This window comes from Melanerpes formicivorus, unplaced genomic scaffold, assembly GCF_026170545.1.
Source record: "Melanerpes formicivorus ecotype bairdi unplaced genomic scaffold, bMelFor1.0.p_v2 SCAF_28, whole genome shotgun sequence".
NCBI classification, from domain to species: Eukaryota; Metazoa; Chordata; class Aves; order Piciformes; family Picidae; genus Melanerpes; species Melanerpes formicivorus.
The window spans coordinates 3,861,564-3,887,154 of NW_027142380.1; the positions used below are offsets into that span (position 1 = coordinate 3,861,564).

The 25,591-nt window shown below is 40.8% G+C and overlaps 1 protein-coding gene across 7 annotated transcripts in view; it reads left to right on the plus strand.

Annotated features, from left to right (window-relative positions):
• The window catches only part of ATXN7 (ataxin 7), a 91,780-nt gene that overhangs the window by 45,575 nt on the left and 20,614 nt on the right, over positions 1-25,591 (plus strand). For 6 of the 7 annotated variants that reach the window (XM_068154263.1, XM_068154266.1, XM_068154265.1 and 3 more), the window contains one exon: positions 6,056-6,160. In XM_068154263.1, the coding sequence (XP_068010364.1) occupies positions 6,056-6,160 (105 nt within the window). Of the gene's footprint in view, positions 1-5,539; positions 5,742-6,055; positions 6,161-25,591 lie in introns of those variants that run through there. The other variant, XM_068154269.1, reaches the window with a different exon arrangement.

The window sequence follows — 25,591 nt, forward strand, 5'->3', positions numbered from 1 at the left end:
AAATTAAGGAAATCTATGGCTTGGAATTGATGGGAGCTTTGCTTGAGATAACAGAGTTAGTTAAGATACTTTTGTGTTGCTGTTTGTGCTGGGTGCCTCAGGCTTACACCTGATGATCCTCCTTGCACCTGAAGATTAGTAGTTAATGACAACTGGTGTTGGCAACAACTCTGGCAGGACTCACTTGATGTGCAGATTTCCTGGCAGAACTTCAGCTTTTTGGGCTGACCTGGCTGTTAGTTGGGTTGTAACCAAGCACAGCTTTCTGTCTGAAATCTGCCCTGGATTGGTGAAGGCTGTTTCAGGTGGTCCTCGATGCTTGTTGGTCAACTTCCTTCTCCCTCCTTTTGCCTCTCCCCCAAATCACAAGCTGTTAAGAACGCCAATTTGTCTGCTTTCAGATATTAAAATGACATTCATGTTCTCTACAACCATAAAGGGTAAAACAATGGAAGCATTTTTATTATTTTAACAGGATGTGACAATACCTGGGACAAGTGTTTTAAGGGAGGTACTGGAGGTGGCACAAAACTTCTTTTCCTTCAAAACAACAACTAGTTTTAAGTGACTACAGACATGGTGGGGGTTTCTTCCCTTTTCTGAATTTTTTTTTTCAGATACTAGTGAAGAATTGTGTTATCTTAAATAAATGTTCTAATGAAAGCATGTCTTTAGAGAAAGAGATTTACCAGTGAAATCAACTTAAAATGAGATGTACTCACATGTGTTTTTTTACCTTAGTATGATCAAGGCTAATTCTCCTCTAATGAGAAGAGAAAACACAGCTAGCACACAGCAAATGTGTTCAAGATAGCTGTTGTGGACATTGTTTGAACTTACTTGGTCCATGAAGTTCAAACAATTCAGGTTTGGCAACATTTCAAAACAATGGGATATATTTACAATTTCCTTATATAGTACCTCCAGAATAATTCCCTGATGTCTTAGCAGAGAGCCTAGGGAATCAATATAAGTTGGTACATTTGCTTTAGGGTGGTTTTGGATCAGACCCCAGTAAAAAGAAAAATAAATTCCATGTTTAAGGAGTTATAAAGATAATAGAGGGGTATATCTGTTGTGGGTGTAAAGTTAATAGTCTAAGGTACCATGTTTTTATTGCAGCTAATATCAGCTATAGCAATTAAAATATTCTGGAGGTACAGTCAGGTTGGTGTTGTGCCGAAGGCATTATGCTATGCTCTGGGTATCTTTGTAGTCAAAACATTTTACTGTTTGCATCAAGTATCAGCATGAAATGTCCATTGTCACACTGCACTAAATGGCAAGCAGTACATATGTATTTGTGATAAATCAGACCCAGCCTTTTGAAAATAATCTTAAGAAGCAGATGTTCATGCTGGGCATAGATAGGGAAGAAGTGAGCAATAGCAGTGCTCCGGCTTAAAAATATTTGTGCAGTACTTTTATATATTCATCTCACTTTTTTTTCATCGAGTTTTCTATTCTTGTGTCCTAACTCTGATAGAGTTTGTTCTTTGCCCTTTCACTTCTGTCCTTGCTGGTTTTGCTTTCTCTTCCTCTCAGTTTTCATTCTCCTTGTTTTTTCAGTCATGGTGAGCAGGCTTCTGCAAAAGAGGCATCTTGTGTTTTGGTCTCTGCAAACAGCCAGGATTAAGGCTTCTTTTACCTTATTCCTCTAGAGTTTGCTGTCCTGTAGGAGATCTTGAACTCTCTTTTTTTCTGTGGGTTTTCATTTCATTTATAGAAGGGATGTTGTCTTATTAGATGTCAGGATAGATGGACTGTGCAGTAGTCCCAGACTGAAAAGAGGACAAGGAGATTTGTAGGAAATCTCATGTTTTGGGGGTTTTAAAGAGAAGTTCAATAAAAATACACAGTGGAACTGCAGACCTTATCTGTGGTGGGTTTAGCCTGCTTTATTTGCTCTGTTGTCTGTAATGTTAAGTAATAGAATTGGAAGTACACAGACACAGTTACTTTTGATGGCCACAAGCCTGAATTTCTGTAGTGTAACTCTTCTGAAAGAGAATGCTGGAAATACTAAGAGTTACTAGATAATTTACTTGCTTCTGCATCCCTCCACAGAAGAGGAGATGATGGGTCAGTTTAAGGAAGTGCTTCAGAGCAGACATGCTGAGCTCCATGTTAGTTGAAGTACAGTATGCCAGATTGTCCACTATTGTTCGGGGTTTTTTTTCTTTTTATTAGAAAAGATGCAATATTGACCTTTTTTCCAAATAAGAAAGGTTTTCCTTATTATATGCTCAACAAAGAATACATTGAAGATACCTCAGAATTGCCTACGGCATGGACTTGTTACAGTCTTGGTAAAGCATACAGCAATATATCATTTCAAATTACCTTTTAAAAACCACTGTAACTAAGTTGCATTTGAAAGGAGAAGTGAATTCTGGAGGTCACAACATTGAGAGGTTTCACTTTATGAGGGTAAATGAAGTTGGTTTTCTTGATGATGTTAAATAATGTAACTAGCAGCTCCTACAACAGTATTTGTATGTTGATTCTGTGTAAATACTGCATTTATGGAGAAAGAAATTGAAAGCTCGAGGTCTCGGTTTAAATTTTTAGTTTGACCTTGAAAAACAGTCCCAGATGGAGAGAGTTAAATGAACCCAGCTTTGAAAGAGGAACATATGAATCATGGTTGCTAGGCTCTTCCTTGAGAGGCCCAGGCTTTACATTTACAGTGAAGTATTTCAAAAAGTAATCTTTAAACTCGGAGGAACAGTGCGTTTGAAATGACACTGGTGAAATACTATAAACTTCATTAGACTTTTAAATGGAGAATTTGCATGTCATTAAATGAAATGGGTATAAAGTATTAGACGTTAGAATATCGTTTGCAAGGCTTGTGAACTTTCAGAAGTGGTTCAGGGGGGAATAGAAAGAATAGACATCCATCTCCTGCTTTTGGAATGTACTTCGTACGTAAGTCTCGTTGAAGTGTTCTGTATATTCTTCTCTAGAATTCACGTGCTCTGATTTGCCATTCTCATAACAGTACCACACAGGTGTTTGTCTCATTGGAGCACAGAAACAGAAATAAGAGTTCCCTGAAACCTGCTCTAGCTCTGCTCAACTTAACTGACAGTGAAGCATGTTAAATACATGGGATGTTTTTACATGCTTAGCCCTGAGGTTCCTGGGATGGGATGTGTGGATTTGCATCTCTTCCAGTTGTTTTAACTGAGCTTAGTTGGGTCACAGCTTCAAACCCATTGATAAAAGTAATGTTTAGGACTCAGAGGCATCAATACTGCTTTTTGCCCTCTTGTGTCTAGGCTGTGGGACTTACAGGTTGATCTTCTGTGTTCATGATGTGCTCAGCATAGGCAGGTTCCAGTGGTATTGGGGGGGCCCAATGGGTTTCTCTGATAAAAGTATTTGTTTTAAATAAAAGCTTTGATAATAAAAAACTATAGTTCATTTTATCTTGTATGAGAGAACAAAAGGAACAGCATTTACGACTCTAACCTTGACTACCCTCTCACTGGTTACATTTAGATGCTGCTCTATTATCAGCACTGCAGGAGAGTACTGCAGGGGTAGAAGATCTTTTCCATTGATTTGTGTGACCTGGATGTAATAGGGCACATGTCTTCCTTTGAAATCACAGTTTGCTTTTGGGTGTGCAGCAAATCCTCTTTGCTGTGTTACATGATTTTACTTTTAGAGTGGCTCTTAAAGGGTTTGAGTGTTTTCTAGTATTTTGGCATTGCTTTCTGTCCCTTAGAGCTTTCATGAGGATGTGCTTCACAGCGTGAAGGATGCTTGTAAATAATTCCAGTTTCTTGGGATACCCAAAGTGAGATAGGGAAAACATTTTTGTTTGCATCAGTTTCTGCCAATTTGTTTCACTTGTTCAAAATTGCAGTTCTGTATTGCCAGCAGGCATCAAAGGGTGCTTACATAGAGTGAGTGTGATGGCTCAGACTGGTGTCAAGGAGGGCTTTATCTTGCAAGGGACACAGAAGTAGGCAATTCTTCACCGGCACTCATGGTTTTCCCCCCACACACATTCTGTGCAAGCTGGTGTAAAGACTGCAAATGCAGCGTTGTCTACAAGGTATGCTTATGAGAGCAGGTTACAGGGTGTGGATTTACAGTTGGTTAGACATTATACAGTAGTAGCTTGTCTGTGTGCTATTAACAATGTAAATATCAGGCAGTGCACGCTGTTATTGTCCCATTCATCACTGTGTGTTAATAGTCAAATGGAAGTGACCCCGGAGTATTTGCTTGCTGTGTGGAAATCCTTTTGTGCAGGCATACCCAAAGAACTGTTGAATGAAATATTAACAATGACATTTAAGTTTATACACCATTCACACCCCACACCCCCCCCCATATAGCTTAATAGTATCTTAATAGTATGTCACAGAAAGTAGATATTGAAAATCAGAAGTTTATATTTCCTGATTGTTTTTTTTCCCCAGCACACATTTACTAATTTTGCTTAATTTGCAGTAAATTAGGTGTGCTTGTGGTGTTAAGACTCCTTAAAAAATAAGTATTATATAAAGAAAAACAAGAGTTACTGCTTTTTGAAGAACAAATCAGATGGCTATGTATTAATGTACCCTCAGTTGCAAAAAGCTGCCTGTGACTTATCTAAGGGTAGCTCTGATCTATTACAGCCATGTCAGGTTGCCCATGGTCATTGTATTTGCATACAACTGCCAAATCCAGTTGCAGCTATTATTGCAGGTACCATGCTTAATTTTTATGTAACACTAATGAGGGTTTTGGAAAACCTGGGACAGCCTTTTAAAAGTAATTAATATTTTACCTTGAGGATCTGTGCTACAAAGGGAGCCCCTAATTCTGGAAGCCCTTTGGTGTGGATGCCTTCTTTTGTCTGTGAAGAACAAAGTGAAGACTGTGGGGCTCTTACAGGGCTGACAGCATCGTTCTGCCAGTGGTTACCTGGTGTGGCTGCATGTTGTTCACTCTTACCATGCAGCCCACGCAATTTATCTCATAGGTGGGGTTCTAGTATTGAACAGAAATGTGGATGTGGAAAATACACATAGACAAATTAATAGCTTTAAACTAAAACTCTGAGGTCACTTCCAGCAGAGAGGTAAATAAGTTTAACTTAATTTCGAAGTTATTAAGCTAAATCTATTGCTTGAGCATTTTTTTTTAAAGACATTAAGTGTTCTTATAGAAGTTCTAAACCTTTACATAGTGTTATGGATCTCTTAGCCACATGGTTGGCAGTAATAAATTTATGCTACTATGTCACAGTTTTCTATTTTTTGTTGTCTGACAATTAACACTTTTAGTTGTATACGTGTATATACCTTTGTGTAGAAATTGCTGTATTTAATGCTCCAGTGGTCTCTGAATGCAGTTTTAGCTGTTAAACTGTATTCATAAAAGTACCCCAAATTGTAGAAACTAATGTTCTTAGTAATAAGTCTGCAAGTATGTGTGTTATCTCTGAAATCCACACATGCTCTGACGTACTGTTATCTCTATTTCTCTCTCTCATGTAGCTGTTACACAGATCTCTGGCAGCAGATGGCTGGACTATAATGCACTGTTAAACAAATAAAACCATTAGGCATGTAATACTGCCTGGTAAAAGACTGCATGTTTCAAATGATTTTTAAAAGAATGAAATAGAAAATAAAATTCATTTTTTGAGTTCATTTAATGGAATTGGAGTAGATGTGCAAACCCCTTTCAGAATACATGGAACATCCCCTGTTATGTTGTGGTCGTCATTTGAAGTCAGTCTGGTTTTTTTGTTGCATTCTTGCATCTGGCATAAGATAATCAGTCCTAAATCAGTTTCCTAATAGATGTTTTCTACAAGTAATCACTCATTTTACATTTATCTTTGTAGGAAGATTTTTTTTCCTTTGCTTTTGTAATACCCCAGCACAAAATTAGCTATTGTGTTATGTTATTTTTGCCTCATTTTCAAAATTGATACAAATGTATTGAAATTATGATTCAACACTAGTGTCATGGCTCTGTAATTAAACTGTTTCTCAATAACTGTCAGCAGCTGAGAGATGCCATTTTGTCTTTTTGTTTTTAGATATGCCAATATTTGGTCTTTGCCCGGCTCATGATGATTTCTATTTGGTGATGTGTAACCACTGTAATCAGGTCGTAAAACCACAGGCATTTCAATCACATTATGGTAAGTGCTTAACTATTTTTAATAATTAAGGGTGAGGTTAAATCAGGATTAAGCCTGGCAATTTCTTCTTTTTTTTTTTTTTCTTTTTAATTGATGGTACATAGATCATTGCATTATTTATAGTGCCAAAGAACTTAACCTATGTTTAACCATTTTGTATGCATTGTGATGCAGTTATGTGTGGAACTTGTTCCTTTTAATCTTTTTAATAGCTTCTTGAAATGCTGCTATGAGGACAGAGTGAAGGAGTTGGGGGCTGTTCAGTCTGGACAAGAGAAGGCTCTGAGGTGACCTAATTGTGGCCTTCCAGTATCTGAAGGGGGCCTACAAGAAGGCTGGGGAGGGGCTTCTCAGGATCTCAGGTAGTGATAGGACTAGGGGGAATGGAATGAAGCTAGAGGTGGGGAGATTCAGGCTGGATGTGAGGAGGTGGTTCTTCACCATGAGAGTGGTGAAGCCCTGGAATGGGTTGTCCAGGGAGATGGTTGAGGCCCCGTCCCTGGAGGTGTTTAAGACCAGGCTGGATGAGACTCTGGGCAGCCTGATCTAGTGTGGGGTGTCCCTGCCTATGGCAGTGGGGTTGGAACTAGATGATCCTTGTGGTCTTTTCCAACCCTAACTGATACTATGATACTACATGGAGTTCAGTTTTGAAATGACATATATATTGAGTGTATATATTTCACAGAGAGGATGGGTAGTGTGTTTGAGTTTGTGTGTGCTGTTTCTCCTTGTGTATTTATACAGATTATTTTTACATGGGTTCTGATACAGCATGAACAATGAACTTGAGCTAAAAGCTAATATCACAGACTCTGTGGTAAAACATGGTATGCTTCCAATGGCCAGCAAGCTTGCTTATTTTCAGAAGTATCAATTTGTATTTGTTTTACTGCTCTGATGGTTTTGTATATAAACTATGGTAGGAAGCTCTTGTGCACTGGTTGGTGTTAGCCAGGGTTTATGGAGAACTGAGAAAATTAATTGCTAAACAAGTTCAAGTGCTCAATTACTGCTACAAACCTCATCACTGGAGGAGACTGGAAGTTCATCTTTTCCACACTCCTCTCAAATCTAGATATTAACCTTGAATGTTTTCATGCCAGTTTTTGCACAGGAGGCTTTCTGTATTCAAGTTTTTGTTTCTGGAGACATTTAGAGGCTGATTACTGCCCAAGTGCCAAAAAAGATGGACAGAGCATCTTCTTCCCCCTGTGTGGATTTGTATCCATTCCCTTTTTTCCAGGCTAGTGCACCTACTGATTGATTGCCTTGGTGTTAGAAGGGTAGAAGATGGTGAATGTGCTTAGGGAAGATTTTCCCCCTACCCTGAGAGCAAGGGCTGACTTTTCTTGCATCTTAAATAATCAAGCCCTTTGGCAAGAGAAGATATTTGCTTCTGTAGTTTCCCAGAGACCTGGAAGAGGTCTTTGTATGCTGTACAGATGTCAAACTTATCTGTGACACCTTGTGTTTGGTTTCATGTTGTAAGGCCTCACTGATGTCTAGTACCCCCTTACCCTTGCTGCTGGGCTCTGCAGTAGTGTCAGAGAGTGACTCACATAGTTGTGTCCACACAGAGAAGGATATGCATTTCAGACATAACTCCTAATAGTTTGTTATTCTGTGGATGGCAATGCTAATAAAAGTTTTGGGGCTTTTTTTTGTGTGCTTTGTGTTTATGTTTGTGTGCGTGTGTTTGTTTTAATCCACAGTTTTGTGGGCATAGGTCTCCAGACCTTTAGGGAGACAGAAGAAAAGGGCATCAGCTTTTCTTCCTCTCATTGCCATAAGCCTTTTTATCAGTTAAGAGCAAGTCTACCCCTTGTGAGTGTGATTCCTCACCTGTCACTGTTCTCAGTTTGGGATGTTTAAGAAATCCATCTAAAATATCCTATTCAATGGATTCTAACAGTTAAAAGTAGATGTATGTGGGAGGACTGGACAGTGCTCAGTTCAGACTGTTGGTATTTTGAATCTTCCACTTTGAGGTTAGTAATAATTGAAATGGCTCAGATTGGTAGTGGTGAAGAACTGTGGGTATCTGCAGACACTTCAGGTTGTCTTTCTGAAATGAGCAGGGGATCTTCAAATACTGTCTGAAAAACAGGTATCTGTAATTCTATGAGCCACTATCATAGCTGTTGACATGACAGCTGTATGGGCAGACTGCAGAAGCAGTTCGGGAACTGCAGAAGTAGGTTGTTGCTTCTTGACCAGGGATGAGAAAACATGGGGTGTTGTAATGCTGCTTGTACTAGTGTTTATCTTGTTCTGTGAAGCTAATTCAAACTCTTCTGTAAGCACTACTTACAGTTTAAATGGGACAGAGTGAAGAGAGAAGTGCAAAATGAAGATATGGAAAATATTTTTTTAAAAAGAGAAGAAGAAATACTATAACAGGATGTTCCCTTTCTGTATCACATCCTAGGAGCACGATCTCTAGACATGAAGCTTTCGTTAATGTAAACCTTCCATCAGCGGCACGTTAATACTTTGAGAGAAGGGTAGAAGGAGGGGATGGAAATTATGAGGTTATTCTTAGTATTTCTTAAGCCCATTCTGAACAATGAAGACGCTGCGGCACACAGAGGAAACAGGCGGGGTCAATCTGATGAGAAAAACAGGCTTGGGTGGGGTGAACATCATTAAAGGACCTCAGTTTGCCAGCTAATAGGCTCAGAAAGGTAAGAAGGCTGACTTAGTGAGTTTTCTGTAGCATTGCCCTCATTGTTTTTTATCAGCCTTTCACATTCATGAAATCCTTACAACGTTTTCCCTTGTTTTAACAAATTGAATGTGAAAGCTGATAAATGTGGCAAGTGATTGATTACCAGGCAGTGGTGTATCTTTTTAATTGTTTTTAAACACTTCAGTGGTGGCTTTTTTAAGCACTTCTGAAGTGTACTTCAGGCAAAGGAAATTGCTGAAGCCCTCAAAACACACACAATGCCTTTAAAACAAAAAGGACGCTATTGTGATAACAAGAAAGTAAAACACTTCTTGGATTCATCACAGTCAGTTAGCTCTGAGTTAGGTCTTTTATTTGTGGCATTGTTTCAGGCACTGAATAAAGAGAGATTACTTCAAATTCTGAAAAAGTGCAGGGCATCAGTGAAGCTCTACCTTTTTGGTGATGTTCTTAAGGTCTTCTAAAGTTATTTTTAATCATTTCCAGAGGAATAGTAATCTCCTCCCTCTACGACCCCTGGTGGTATGTGTCACTTGTACTTGGTGTTCTTTGGAACTTGTCACGTGGGATTTTGTTTTCCAAACCAGTGGAATATGCTCCTTTTCTGTGTCACATTTGTCACAGGAAGGTGAAACAAACTATTAACTAAACCTAATGAGCTACTTAATTTCTTCCAATGCATGTTTGTGATAAATGACATAACTAGGGAGGCTGAAAGCCCATTGCAGGATATTTAGTGGCTTTTTATCTTGGACCACAAATAGTCAGGAATAATTTAACTGTAACTTTATTCCTCAGTGTATTTGACCTTTTTAGTAAAATACTTCATTGATACAAATCAGACTTTTGTGTAACTGCTACTTCATATTTCATAGGTTTGACTATAAGAGATAAAAATTAAGTTATACTTCTTGAGACAATTTAGATATGCATTTGGGGTATGAATTGCCTTTTTAATGATTTATTCTATATATGCTATCATTGTGTTGTAAAATTTTAAGTCCTTTATTGCTAGTATTCTTGATGCCGCTTTTGGAATAGCTACATGTTCATGGTCTCAGCATCTTCCTTGGATAGCTCAAGATCAAGTCAAAGGTGAATGATAGAGGGGAAAAAAAGTATAGTGATCAGGCTTTCAGTTTCACAGGTGGAGCACCTGAGATTGTTTATCATGATGACCTGCTCTCAGAAGGCAGTGTTTTCCTTCAGATGGAGTATTTTTCTACACTCTTCATGACCATATGCCAGCCTCTCCAACTTACATACCCTTACCAGCTAGATCAAGAATATTTCAGAAATCCTTGAATAGTTTCCTCTCAATGTATAAATTCTTACGGTAGAAATTACTTTGCTGTCTGTCCAACTGTGAACTGTCTTGCTCAACACAGTGGGATGTCCCTTTTATTTCCCCCCTTTCCTTTCCACAAAAACATGCTAGATACAGTTCCTGTGCTGAAAGGTTGCTCTTTGAGGAAGCCATCATGACAGTTATTTTGTGGAAACCCTGAAGTGGCATGGGGTTTGGGTTGAATGACCTTTTGTTGGCATTTTCTGTTCCATGGGCTTATCACATCTCCCTGTGGTTATCAGTCTCCTGTCTGAGGAGAGCTGCTTCTCTCAACTGTGTGGACTGCTTTGTGGCTCGGAGGGAGGAGATTGCTCAGCAGTGTGGAAGTAGCATCAAGTGTAGAGATGTGGGGTTTTTTCCTTCTAATTTTTCCTAGTTTTTTTCCAGAGTTCTTTCTTTTTTTCTGTGCCTTGGTTTCTGTAAATGCAAAGTGGGGTTCAACTCTCAGCAGTAATAATAAGGGCTACCTGTGAAACTTAAATTTGGAGTGCCCATGAGTCACAGTAGTGATTGTGAAAACCATTAATACAGTACATACTGGAAAGAGATGATGATAGTGTGTTGGGCTGTTGAGTCATTAAAAGGCTATGTCTAATGTTTTGATTAACTTCCATAGGTTTGACATGCAGTGGCAAAGGTGAGCAACTACTGTGAGCTTTGCTTGCTGCTGCTCTGAGCTGGTGGGGACTCACTTAAGCATTTTGTTTTCCAATTGGTGCATGCTTAAACCTGAGGCATAGGATTCAGAAATAGGCTAATACAGATTTTGCCCACCTTTTGCGATTTCTAGGAGGTTGTGCGACTGTAATAGGCAAGGTCATTGCATAGCCTTATGCTCAGCCTGGAGAGACTCAGAAGGTAGATCCTGCCAGCAGAGAAAGAGATGTTTGCTTGTATCCATCCTGCAAGTCAGTGTAAGGGCTTGTGAGTCGTCTCCATCTAATGCTATAACCATACTCCTTCCTCCCTCAGCCTGTTCTCACAGCCACCTTTAGTTAGCAGGCTTACTACTTTGGATAGTTATAAAGGTGTTTTGTTTTGGTCTAGGTGTGAATAGAATGTTAAGAGTGCTTGGATTCAGAGATGACTTGTTGTATTTATTGTGATATTAATTGGTGTAAGTGATCTATGAACACGCCAAGATAATCTTGGATTTTGGCTATGACATGGAATTTAAGTGTTACAGCAGTCCCTACAGTGTTACGTATTTGGGTTCTTCTGACATGCTGCAAATAGAATGTAAGTTTTCTTATCCTCTTTCTGTTGCCGCAGGTTTGGCAGCAGCTAATTGTTCTGAAAACATCTGACATGGGCATTAATATTTTTGAGTTTTATCTTTCAAAGTTGTGCAGATGTTGCAAGTTTAGGATAGAGCAGAGAGACTGTTTAGCATGGATCACAAAGTCAAAGACACTGTCTGTACAGGGTAGCATTTGAAGCAGATAGGAAAAGAAAGGAATGTACTCAATCTTGTTCCAAAACCGTTGGAGCTGAGGACTGGAAGGGGGGGTGGTGTTTGGTGTTTCTTTTATTTTGCTTTATTTTGTGAGGGGTTTTGTGTATGTGTTTTTTGCCTTCTTTTATTTTTTTTCCTGTGGAGTAGGAGATTGCCTGAGCTCATCCGCATTTTGAAGGGATAAGCCTTCATTACGGCCTGCATGCTTTTGGCAGCCAGCAATTTGTTTCAGTCATTAAGTGTCCACTGTTCACTAATGTCTCTTTAAAGCAGTGATGAAAACGTTTTACAGAAATCATGAGAATTTTCTTGGGTATCAGTGGTCTTCTGGAGTAGCCTAATACCCAAAATATAACTCGAATATTATGTGGTGTCTCACAGATGTGCTGGAGTAATCTGCCAAGCATATTGCCAAATGTGCACAGGTGGCATTTGGCATATTATGGCTTGAGTTAATATATATGATTCAACAAATTATCATTGGCAGCTTTCAACAGCTTCTGTTTAAATACACTCTTCTCTCACAGTAGTTCGCACAGTCTAGATTCCAGCAGTTGGATCTTAGTCTCTGGGTCCAGCAGCAGCTAGTTTAATTTCTTGGCAGAGATCTGTGAAATTCTGTAGCTTTTGCAAGAATCATCTTGGCATCTTCCCAGAAGGGAATGGACTCAGAGGTCGGCACAGGATTCGTTTAAAAAACCCCAACAACCCATGCTTCAGTTGATTAGTTAGTCCTTGCATTATTAAATATGAAAGTATCACCACCTGGAAGGAAACTCTGTAAATATGCTTTGGGCTTTGAAATGTGTACCCCAAAGCCTTTAGCTGAATACCGAGAGCGCCATGCAGATTTAAGGATGTTAGATGCTGTGGTCAATTGTAACATTGCAAACGGTCCACATGCAGAGGGTTATTTTTGTGAGCGTAATGGCTGTGGTCTTTATTACATGAAAACACAGGGAGTGTGTTTGAGAAGTCGATGGCAGTTCTCTAGTAAAACTTCCTCCTTTTTTGTGGGTGCATGGATTTGTCAAGCTCTTTATTTAAGACACAAAGTAATTGTACGTATCAGCTAGCAAAAAGTGGTGTTCCGCTTCAGTTTTAAAAAAGAACTTGGTTGCTCAGTTACTGCTCACCATGTAACTCATGTTAATTTACCCACAGCACTGTGCATGCTAAAACAATACAAACCTAAAGGGCTTTGGTGTGCTTTTGGCTTTTCTTACCCTCGGTTAGCATCAATCAAATTTCCTGCAGTTCTGCCGTAGCAGAAGGCCTGCATGCAGAAATCCTTGTGGTCCAATGGAAAAAATTATGCACAGGTTCTGTGAAAACCCTGCCCTGTCATAATGATCTCCTTGCTAGGCAGGTGAAAACTGGGCCCAAGTGTTCCCTTTTCCAGGCACACATTGATGGGGAAGAGCAAGTGGAAAGAACTGACGACAAATATTTTTGTGGGAAAAGGGGAATTGGTGCTGCTTTGGCTGTCACTTGTAGAAACAGCTGTTCAGCAAGAGGGAGAAAGCTAATATTTGGATCAATTTGGAGTAAAATTCTGAAGAAACCATGTAGTTCCAATAAAAAGTAGCTGTTGAGTATATTAGACTACAGCTTCACTTTGGAAGAATCCAGCTGAGGTAGTCATATCAGGTCTATAATTAAAAATGATCAACAATGAGAGAGTTAACCAATTGAAAAGTCAATGTTAAGTTTCATCATTCAGAACTCATTTTGGATGATGAAGCGGCACGTGGAGCAGAACACAGATCTCATAACCAGCGTTTCAGATTTCCTGCAGGTTCAGGGAAGGCCGTTCTGCATCAGCTTACGTGCTCTACATCCTTGGAAGGTTTCCTTCACAGCTAAAAGGGCCCTTTCTAACGCCTAAGCCACTCCTTCAAGCTGGAGCTCAGCCAGAGGAGGTGGCATGCATTGCGAGGGCAGGCCATGGGCACGCAGGGTTTGGCACACATCCCAACGCTGAGCGCAGAAGAATGAAGCTGCAACCTGTTTAAAAGCCAGGGAGGTGGAAGAAGTCTGAATCTGAATAAAAAGGGGCAGGATTTCTGCTGTTGTGGAGGAGAGTTGGGAATGTCAGCGTGGTATTGGAGGGTGGAGTTGAAAATAGTTTAATTTCAAAATCTAACTGCATGCATATCAATTATTTGTAAGGACTTCCTAATTTATTTTTGGGGGAGAACTGCATGTTCTCATGAACTGTATAGATTATTCCAGGAACTGCAAACCTCAGATGAGCACCACAGTGCTTGGTGATTCCAGGGAGAAATATTCTTGGAAGCTTGTAAAACAATGTTCAGTATTGAACTGTCACGAAGAAATTAGTTTGGGTTGTGTTTTGTTTGTTTGGTGGTTTTTTGTTGCTGGTTTGTTTTTTGGGGTTTTTTATGGAAGCACATAGTTTCAAGTTGCACAGACTGTACCATCTCATCCCTCCAGCCAACTCTTGAACAACTGTTGTATTTGGAAGAGAGAGAATTTGCACATAGTCTTTTATTTTTTCCCTGCAAGCACAGCTACAAAGGTCAGATAGGAAATCTCATCATTAACCATCATTATTGTTTTTTTGGACAAGATAGCACTGTTCCCAGCACAGAGCTGTGCAGCATGTGGCTGGGGCAGCAGTGCCCAGCTAGCACAGGCAGAAGGCTGGCAGCTTTGGCAGGGCTGGTTCAGCACAGCTAGAATTAAGTGGTTTGCAGTCTGAGTGGGTGTGTGTCCAAGAAGGGGAAAGAGAGGACATGAGGGAACAGCTGAAAAGGGAAATGGAAAACAAAGAACAGAAGTAAAATACATATAAAAAGAAATAGATGAAGACAATAAGGAGGAAGCTAAGTAAGGAAGGTAGGAGAAAATGACCTTGCAAGAGGGAGAATGAAGTAGGTGTGATGCTGGTTTTATTACTCTGTATTGAGGGAGGAAAAGTGGAAGAAAGGAGGAAAGGTTTCACAGGGCAAAACAAACAAAAGCTTTTTCACTGTTTTTTCCTCTGTGTTTTGGCAGCAGTGCTATTAGTGTGCCTTGTGTAGGGTCAAGACATTCTTGGATTTTGCACATTTGATGGGGGTTGCGAGGAACAATAGCATGTCCTACTTGAGACATGTCTCCTGGCTTGGGACATTGACCATTTAGTAAAGAGCTAGATATATACAGGCACGTGCACTGATTAGTAGCTTATGTTAGGTTTGTTTTCCTATACATCTCTTTTTTTTCTTCTTTTCTTTCTGGACTTGTTAAAATTCTAGTTTTCAGTACTCTAATATTTTATTTTGTTACAGAGAGTAGGATGTATGTGTAGCTTTCAGCACCTTTTGTAATGAAAAGAATGCCCACCAGATTTCTACAGGTGGAGAGAAGGAGATATTACAGAAGATGCAAGAAAGTTACCTGTGCTGGACCTACTTAAAGCTGTGTTTTGTAGGAGCTGCTTCAGGAAAAGGAGGCATTATTCTGAAAGCCATATCCTCACCTACAGCAACTGTGCAGCACATAGTAACCAGGCAAGCATGTGAGGGTCAGGCTATTGGAAAAACTTAATACAATGCGATTCTTGCCAAATTAAATGAACATTAAATTTTTAGCCACAGCTACAAAGTAGTTGTTACCATATTTACTCAGGTGTAATGTCAAGTAATTTTCACCTGCTGTTTACTCATTTTTGATCATCAGTTTGGCATCTTTTTAAAAACAAACTGGCAGGCATTGACATGATACTGCTTTGGGTTTGTTGTTTTTTTCTTTCCCCCCAGGAAATATGATACACATAAATCTGACATATGATACACATAGTCTAGAAACTGTGTTTTTAAGGTATTACCAGAAGAGGGAGTGCATAACAATACACAAATACAATGAAACCTGTAAGTTTACTGATGAATAGGAGTCAATAGCCATATGATTTATGTAATAAATGAAAATAAAAAGTGCAGATTGAAATTGAAAAGAGTGCAATTGATGCCAACTTTGTAAGTCTCTTGTTAGGCTTAACTCAGTTTCACACTAAATCATCATATCCAAGCAATGTCAGCAGCCTTGAAGTAAATTCAGATTCCTAAATGCTTGGGTTATATCTACCTGTAACAAAGATCCAGACAGCTTTTCAATTGCAGTCTTGGATTAGCTCTTGCAGTGCCTATCTTTTAAGAGCTTCATAACAATGTGAATCTCAGAAACTATTACAAACACATTGTCATATTAAAAAAAAAAATAAAATACTGCTAACAGAAATGTATAAATAGGGCATGACATTTTACCTAAGTCTGTGATGCTGTTATTGCCTAAATAGGCCATTATTAGCTATCACAGCCTGTAACAGCAAAAATACTTCCAAACTTTATTCAGAATAGACTAGAATTAACCACGTTGGAAGAGACCTTCGAGATCATTGAGTCCAACCTATCATCCAACACTATCTAATCAGCTAAACCATGGCACCAAGCACCCCATCAAGTCTCCTCCTAAACACCTCCAGTACTGGATGGTGACTCTACCACCTCCCCAGGCAGCCCATTCCAATGGCCAATCACTCTTTCTATGAAGAACTACTTCCTAACATCCAACCTAAACCTCCCCTGGTGCAGCTTGAGACTATGTCCTCTTGTTCTGGTGCTGGGTGCCTGGGAGAAGAGACCAACCCCCACCTGTCTACAACCTCCCTTCAGGTAGTTGTAGAGAGCAGTAAGGTCTCCCCTGAACCTCCTCTTCTCCAGGCTAAATTTTCTGCTATTGATGAAGCAAAACCATAATGTAGTGCTTGTATAGAAAATCTTTTTACTCTATGCAGATGTCCCTCCGTTTCTTATGTAGCAAGGCAACAGGTTAATTGTTTGAAGAGTAACAAACAGATGCAGGAGGACAGCCATCAGTGTGTCTGATACATAAACTGCCAACAATCTTTGCCTATTCTGCTGCCTCATACAAATTCTGCAATGTGCAAGAGTGCTGCTGACCACAAAAATTGCAATTATATTTTGTTTCCCCAGGTTATGTTGGAGAATAAAAGAGCCATCATCAAGAGAATCCTGTTCTCTTTTCTGTTCTCAGTTCCCCAGATAATGAGTAGCCCATGTTAGTATGAAGCTCTCACTCTTTGCACTGCTTTGTAAAGGATGCAATTAGACCAGGCTCCTGGAGAGTTGAAGCAGGTCCTACATAACTGAGTTTTGGCTTGGTATTTTTTGGGTTTGTGGGTTTTTGGGTGTTTTTGGTGGGGTTTTTTTTTGGCAAGGTTGTCAGAAAATCTTTAGCTCTCGATTCTGTACAGAGCAGCTTACAGAAAGGAAGTGTTCTTTTAGCCAGATCACCTTCTTACATTTTGCACCCCACAGGATTTTCTTCCTTCACCAGGCAGAAGCTGTATTGTGCCGTGTCCTCTATGTGTGACCCTGCCAGCTGCAAAGAACCTGTTTGTCATGTCTGGCAGTAGTAAAAGCCCTAGTTTCTGCCCTGCATTGCAGCTAACTCTGGGGGTTAGGCAAATGTACCCCTTTCACCTTAGAGCCTGAAAATTCCAGATTTTTTTCAAATTATTTGTAAAGCTGGTCAGAAGTTTTGCATGATATGCTTTGATAGTTTTAAGAGCTGCTGTAGGTATTCACGTGGAATTGACTGTGTCTCCTCTCTTATTACAGGGATGAAGTATTCATTTGAGTTTGTAGGCTGAGCATTTTGATGTCCTGCTGTGTTAGGGTGGCCTTAGTACGTGTTTCCATTTCTTTCCCTTTTCTGGATCATATTGTTCAGATCAGAGTACTGTAAGGCTTTGGCCCTTCTCATCATTGACACAGGACTAGCTAGCACTCATTTTCTTCAGTTTCATTTTGGCTTAGAGCCTCTGAGGAGCCACACGTACCCATGTGTATGCCTGAAAGCATGACATGTTGCCATCTCCTGGCCTCTAAGGTCAAAGGAAAGGCTTTAAGGTGCCACAGTTCAGTGATCCCTCTGTCATAGTGCCTTGTACTTTATGACCAAAGGTCATAATGTCGGTCACAAACCTATCCACTGGCCAGCTTCTAAAAATACTTGTGACTGCTTTGATAGCTGTGGAAGTAATATAAGCTTATACATGTGCCTAGTGTACTGCAAGGCTTGATGCTCATGTCTTTCTTGTCAGCGCTTGAGAATTGCATCTAGTGTCACTTAAAGTTGGTAGTGACCAGTTTCTTTTGCATTCCAACTCTACATAGGTTCAGTGTTCTGCATGAGGATGGGTATTGACCTTTAGGATCGTACCCATCACCTTTTTCTGGCAAGAAGAATGTACCCAAAGGGGCTGGAGGCCTGGCACATGGGACATGCTGAAAGCCCTGATGAGCTCCTGGGCTGCTTGCTATTTCCTCTGCCATGTCCCGGTTGTTGAGACGGCAGTGGTTCACAATAGCTGTGGCTGTATGCTTGAAATCTAGCGTACTAAATGTCATTGTCTGCTTTTAGTCCCTGAAAAATGACAGAAGTCTAAGGAGAAGCCTTTGCTCTCTGTGTGTACATGTGTGCTGTATGGGTAGCAGTTATGTTTTGTATTTCTGGTATAAACAAGCATGTTGTGCAAGTGGAGTTGATACTAAAGCATAAAATGCTGTCACTTGATTGTGCACCAACAAGCCCGTCAAGTTGTTCCTCTGCACTTAGTCATCCGTTTTATTTTGGTCATGCTCCACTTTTCTGAAACCCGAGGAACTTCTTAGCATGCCCACTTGGAAAAGAAAAGAACAAACCCAGAAATCTTGCTTGATACATTTATGCTTTTTGTAGCATGTATGACACACTCCAAAATGACAGCTGCTAGAGAGGGGAAGCCATCAATCTCAAAATCCACTGCCCCATGGTTCTGGAGGTTCTGGCCATGATAGTACGTAGGAGCACACATTTCCAGGGAAAAAAAAAAAGACAAGGCCTGAAGTACGAGTCAGTAGCACTACTTTTTACATGATATTCCTGCTGCCTTCACTAAGGCTGATTTCATGGTGTCACATAGAACAAGGCAGGGTTCTTTCCATGCACCCCACATGGCAGCAAAGTTGATTTTTCTGAGTAACCACGCTGGAGTTCTCAATTGATCAGCTTTAAGAAGTTTGGTGTTGGCTCAAGGCCCATCATTCTCTTCCTTCCAGGAAGAATAATGTTAGTAGCCAGTCACTAAACAATCTCTTCAAAGTAAAATATTTACGACCAAACCATTTTGGACAGTACTAAATGTAAGCAGACTGCAGTATAAGCAAGCCCAGCTTTAATTCTTTGACCTTTCTTTCTTTCTTCTTTTTTTTTTTTTAATGTACCCCTGAAAACTTCTAGGAACTGGCAAACTAATCATTACTGCAGTGCACATCCCAGTTCTTTTGTCACCCCCAGTTGCTTAGGCCTCCAGCCTGTTCCCTGGGATCAGGTCACACTTTAATTCTTGCTGGTCCCTGCTCTGTTAATTGCTAGCTTTGGCACAAGAAGGCTTGAGGTTTGTGAGGCTGTCAGGTCTTTGAACGGATGGGTTTGCTCTTTGTTGCTGAGAGAGCAGATGGTGCAAAGGCTTGAACTGAACAGTCAGGATTGGGGGAGAGGGCAGGAGCACTCTTTGCTGTGGCAGTATTAGTTCACACCAGCCAGCTTAAAGTGATTGTGAAATCGGTGCCTGGGATTGCTGAATTTTGAGAAAGGATAAATGAGTTGTTTCATGTGCAGTGAAGATAATGAAGTCTGGTTGTCTGTGGCTTTGTCCTGTGTGTTTTGCCATCATTCTCCCTCCCATTTCAACACCTGCTCTGTACACATATGTAGCTTCAGGTGTTATGGCATGTTTTGCTTTGGGATTGTTTTGTTGCCCACCAGTTTAAGACATGTATGCCACAGCTAGGCTAGAGTGTGCACATGCTGACCAGCCAGAGAAGTTCTTTCTACCTTTCTTCCATGAGAACACTTGCATTGCTGTCTGAACACTGATGCTAATGCTAAACCCCAGTATCTTTAGAACCTCTCCAGGGGAGTGGGGAGGCACATCCATCTCAAGTCCAGCTCTTCAGCTTTCTTAAAATTAACCTAATTTCAAAATACAGAATGCTAAAATGGAGATAAATGGAAGGAGACATGGTAAAGCTGCATTTACCTCAAAAAAATATAATGTAAGTGAATGATGGAAAAACTCTCTAGCCAATCATTAAAATGATTCCTTAACAAGGCAAAATGTGCAGAATACTTCAGGTTGTAGAATGCTTAGAGGCTTTTTGGGTTTGCATTCCTTAACATTCTGCAGTATTCATTCATAGTAGGGAGCTACTGGATGTCTGTATGTAGTGGAGCATTATGAATGAGATAAATTATCTTTTCATTTTATGTGTGTTCAGCGAGGAAACAAAAGAAAGGAGAGGGGGTTGATGCTGCTCTTTCTGTTATCTTGAGTAGTAGGAAGCAAACTTTCTGCCCCTGCAATGGTTGCGACAGAGTTCAAGTTGTCCTCCTTGGATGATCTCACAACACCAGAGACCTGGAAATTAGATTCTCTGCAGTGATTCATGTTGAACTGCAGCTATCCGTCCTGCTCTGCCTGCGCCGTCCTTCTGACGTTAGAGCAGAAGTTTTGTCACTTCAGCCTTGTTCCCTGGGAGTGAGCAGTGGCGCAGGTGTGTGCCCCTTTGCGTATGGATCTGCACAAAGTATTACCACAGATTGCAAGGCTAATTTTAGGCCTCTGAACTCGGGTATTAACTGATGGTGTAAGTGTTTATATTGAGTCTGATGTCGTTGGTGTTTTAAGGATTATTATTTTATTTTATTTTTTAATGACTTTAAGTAGTGTTGACAGAAAATAAAACTGAAAAGCTGGTGTGATATTTAGCACCAGAGAAAGAGCTTGGTGCTTTCGTTGCCTTACATAACGTGTTGTTTTTACTACATCAAGTAAAATTGCTTTTGCATTTGTCAGCGTACGCTTGCAGCGTGGGGTTTAACTGCAGCACAGGCACGGTCCTTTTCAAGGTGAAACCTCCTGAGGATTCACTATATAAAGTTACTTAGATGCCTTAGTCACTGGAAAACAGTAAATCAAAACAAACACACAGATTGGAAGAGTTGGCCTGTAGGATGCTACTGTACCATAAGCAGGCATAAAATCCCGTTGCATTCTCTGTGCTGTTGTGTGCCTTCCCATGGGCCGGTGCTGCTTTCTCCCCATGTGAATGTACCGTCATGCCTCTCCCTTCCATTCCAGCTCCTGCCTTGATGCCCAGCTGCTGGGTTTCATAGCAGTTGAGCTCTTTGTCCTCACTCTTACTCAGAAGGAAGACAGCTTTCTATATTGTTCCACATGAGAATTAAATTGCCTGATCTTGGTCAGTTTATTTGTGGAACAAGCAACAAAAAGAAATTACTTGCTCTCTTGGTCCTAAAATGAGAGTAGGGCCAAATCAAAGAAGGACAAATTCTATTTTTTTATGATGACAAATACACCCATGCTGGCTCCCCACATAGTAGTTTAAAGTCAACAATGTTGTGAATCACTAAAATCTGTTGGAGCCTTACCCAAGTTTAATGATGGCTGTCAAACAGAAGAGTGTACAGTAGAAACAAACCTTTTAAATACATGCATGCCTCTGGTAATAATTTTAGTGCTGGAAGGAGATGCATTTTAAAAAGAGCATAATCCAAGGAAATAAATGTCTTTGTATTCCTGAGTTGTCCTTTACAATTAACAGGTAGGTGATAGGAGCTGTCAGCTTCTCATGAAATTCAGAGCAAAAGAGGAGCTTGGTGCTGTCTTGTGTTCTGAGTGTGTGGGACACGGACAAGTTAGTATTTAGTGTTCGTGGTTTAGGATTTAGTGTTTGTTTCTAAGTTGTTAATGGGAGCAGTAGTCTCCAGATTTCTCCATGTTCCTTTAAAAAAAAAAAACAAAAGGAAAGAAAACCAAACCCTGACAAAACCCAGTCTGCTGAAATGGTGTTCCCTGCTTCTGCTGAACCCTCCTGAATGGAAAGAAAGTACAAGCCACCTGCATTTCTTCTTGGCAAACTGTCTGATTTACTGAAAAAGTGTTTTGGTTTCTTCTTAATGAATTTGAGTGTGATTTGGTAAGTGAGGACAAATCCAGTGATTTCAGATTTAATGATGGCAATTTTAAATGAGCAAAAGTCCCAAGCTGTTTATTCCCATTCTTTTTATTTATTTATTTTTCTTCAGCTACAGATACACTGTAATGTTTACAAGTGAAATGGTCCAGAAATTAGTAACTTGGTAAAAATTATAACTTAGTATCCATGCACTGCGTTTGGGTGGAATTAGAGCTTGACCTTCAAACCTCAGAGCCTAGAAATTTGGGATGTTGAGAGACATACCTGGAAGTTCCAGACAGTTAATATTGCTGCTGGAGAAGTACCCTCAGAGCATCCTTGAGTGCTCTACTGGGGTGACAGGGGCCGTGTCCCCTTGGGCCACCAGCAGCCCAGTGAGCTGCAGCCCTGGAGGTGCTGAGTGCCCCTAGGCTGGGAGCTTCAGGGAAAACATTGCAATGTGGATGTGTCATAGCCATGCCTCACCAGTGCCACTGCCACTGCCACCTCCATGACTCCATTGTCCTTTGTTCGCAGCAGGTTTGTAGGTAAACCAGAGGCTGACCAGAGGCCTGGGGAACAGCTGTTTGCTGCATAGTGCCTTGAGGCCAGCCTGGAGCCCCAGCATGAGGACCAGGTAGCCTGGTGCAGGTGGCAGCAATGCCTGCAGGTGTCACAAGGTCTCCCCAGCATGAGTGGTCAGGTGGCCTGGTGTGGACAGCAGCATCACCTGTGGGTGTCGCAAGGTCTCCCTGTCATGGGTGGCCTGGTGTGGATGGCAGCATTGCCTGTGGGTGTCACGAGGTGTCCCCAGCACGGGTGGCCAGGTGGCCTGGTGCGGATGGCAGCAATGCCCGTGGGTGTTGCGAGGCCTCGGAGCATGCTGAGTCCGTGGATAATCCCCCAGCGAAGGATTAGGCGCTGCAAGCGGCCCGCGTGAGCCCGGCTGAAATGTCACTGGAGCAGGCTGGCCCAGTTCCAAAAGCAGACAGCCGTGACCAGGGGCAAACCGATGAGCTCTGCTCCACGCCGTGCCCTGCAGCCCCTGCTGAGGCCTGCACTGGAGCCTGCCCTCCAGAGCTCAGGGCTAACTGTATGCGGACCTCTACCTGGGGGTGTTGCAAGAGGAGGCCTCTGTCCTCAGATTGTTTCCCTGCGGAAAATCCCCCAAAAGCACTCTGAAACCACAGCTCTGATGGCAGCAGTGTAAGAGGAGAAAAGAGCAATAAAACCTGAGACAGCTGATTGCAGTCTTGTCAGGCCTCCAGATAAATTGGCAGCTGTTAATCAAAGTGTTAATTAAAGAAAGAAACTATTAGGAGCATGTTCATTTTAGCTTGTTTTCCTGAATGTGCCCAGCCATGTAGTTTATAAATCAGAGGGCAAATCCATTCCTTGCTATGGCTCTGGGGATGGCTAGCTCTGGGCAGGATGGTGTGTGCTGTTACATCTGGGCTTTGGAGATGGGAAATGCAGGCACAGCCCGGAGGTGTCAAGTGCAGTTGTGTTTTTAAATAAAAAGTTAAACTTGCACAAGCATTTCAGTTAGCACATCCTAATTACAGCATTGCTCCATTCTTTCGAAGTGAGATGTGAAAAGGCTGGTTTGTTTAATTTGAAAGACGTTGTTGTGCAAGCACAGTAGGTTCCTGCCCTTGTTTGACTGTATTGGTGATTTCTGTGAGACTTTGCTGTGCTAATGCTGCAGTGAATTTTTAATCAGCATATAGTTAACGTTGTCGGTGTTTTTAAAACATGGAAACTGTTGTTACATGCCAATTGTGATTGACTAGTCTTAATGAAATAAGCTGTAATGATCCTTTTGTATAATTGAAAAATGACTAATGCTTAGAAGTGTTAAATCAGGATAAGAGAATGTAAAGATCTGACTTAAAACAAGAAACCAAATTGGCTTTTCTGTTTTCTATTGATATTGCAAATGGGGTATTTGTGTTCCAAAAGATTTCAAATCTTGAAGGTTGTTTGGCTCTTGAGACATCTTGTAGAAATATTACCCTTCACCCTGCCACAGGTTTGTTCCCATCTTCCTTTTCCATCCAGAAAAGGTTAAAAATGTTGTGTTTAAAACCTCAGAACAGAAAACAGATTGTTAGCTGTGCAGGCAGAACCACAACCTGGACCTCTCATACTGTTTGCATTTCTCCAGGAGGTTTTCCTGCTGCTGGGTGCTGCCCATAGGTATGGAAGCTTGGTAACATTTTTGTCCCATTTGCCACAAGGAAGAGCATGGGTTGTTGTATCAATAGGTGTATGGGACAGAAGTGAGAGATGGATGACATCAGAGACAGCAACAGGACCTTCTTTCAGAGCTCCATCAGCCAACACTTCCTCCTATCCACTGTGAGCAGTAGTACTTTTGGGAAGAGGAGGGTGTGAAGTGGTTGGCTAGTTCTAAGCAGCCATCTATTTGTTTATCTCTTTTTTAATTTTACAAGGCCTCCATATTGTGTGGCAGTGGATGTCAGTAATTAGTCATGCAGTATGAAAGACAAAATCAAAGAATGTGATTTGCTTAGCTGACACGCTACTTTTGTGTTTAGCCTGTGATATTTCCTCTTATTGTCCTGCTCAAAACAAAGTCAATTCACTCTTCTTGATTTCTTTCATATGGAGACCTTCTCATTTCAAGGCCTTTTGGGTTTTTACACCCATCTCCAGAACTTTATTAGTTAGCTCATAATACCCTTTGTATTTTGGTTCATTGACAGATTTTAAGCAAGTATTTAGTCTCAGCTGCCTTTTTTGGAGCAGGGTCTGACCATCAACATACAATGATTGCAGGTTGCTGCATGTAAAGAAATGGCTACAGGGAAAAACATTAAAATTCCCAATTGTGGTGTGAATAGAAGCATTATCAAGATGAAAATTAGACAGGCATTTGGACATGTGAACTTGTCTGAATACCTAAACAGTGTTACATGATATGTTAAGCTCTTGTAAGGATTATTGTTGATGCTGAAGGGGAAAACATGATGCTCAAGGTGTAAACCTGAGTTCTGGGTAGAAAATGGGCCGAGAGAACATCAGAAATTCACTGCTGGTTCTTCCTTTATTTCTTTATTTCCCATGCTTTCAGCACACAGTCCTGTTTCTGTGCACTCAACTTTTTATTAAGCTTTGGAATAATGATTTTTTGTAATTGTTACTACTTTTCATTTGCTTTAGGCTTGTTTTGAAAGCCTGAGGTCTTTCTTTACCATGATTCTGGGTAAACATACATGAGACATCAGTTTTCCCGCTGTATTTTTGCCCCATACTGCATGTTGGTACACTGCTGATCTATACTGGTTACCTGTGTCTGTTGACACTTTGGTTTATCATCACTGTTGGTTTTCTTAAGTTTATATCAAATAACTTTTTTTTTTGATAGTCAAAGAATGATTTATTCCGTACTTGCTTTTAATCAGACAGTGCAGGTATTGCATGTCATCAACAGGCTATACAGAGATTAGTGCTCATAATGTGGACATTATAATCTCTCCATGGCCCCATTACTGTCTAAGACACTCTACTGTCCTTCTGTAATAACTTTGCAATATTTATATTCCAGTGCTTGACAGATTTACAAGACATCCACTGGCCAAAAAGGCCAGGGCCAGGTCCATGGTGAGAAATCTGTCCTCTCCCTCACTTCTGGGCAAGTTGTTCAAGAAAGCGTATCACAAGTTTGGCATTGGATATTATGCCAGAGTCTTTCTGAGATGTTCAAGCCCTTGTATTCGGGGGATGAGGAGAATGCAGAAGAATGGGGAAACATCCTTCTGTGGGTGGTGAAGGGCAACCTCCCAACAGGTGATCTGCTCAGCTGTTTTCTTTCTGGTTCAGCTCCATGAATGATGTTCTGCCTCTCAGTTTTCCAAGT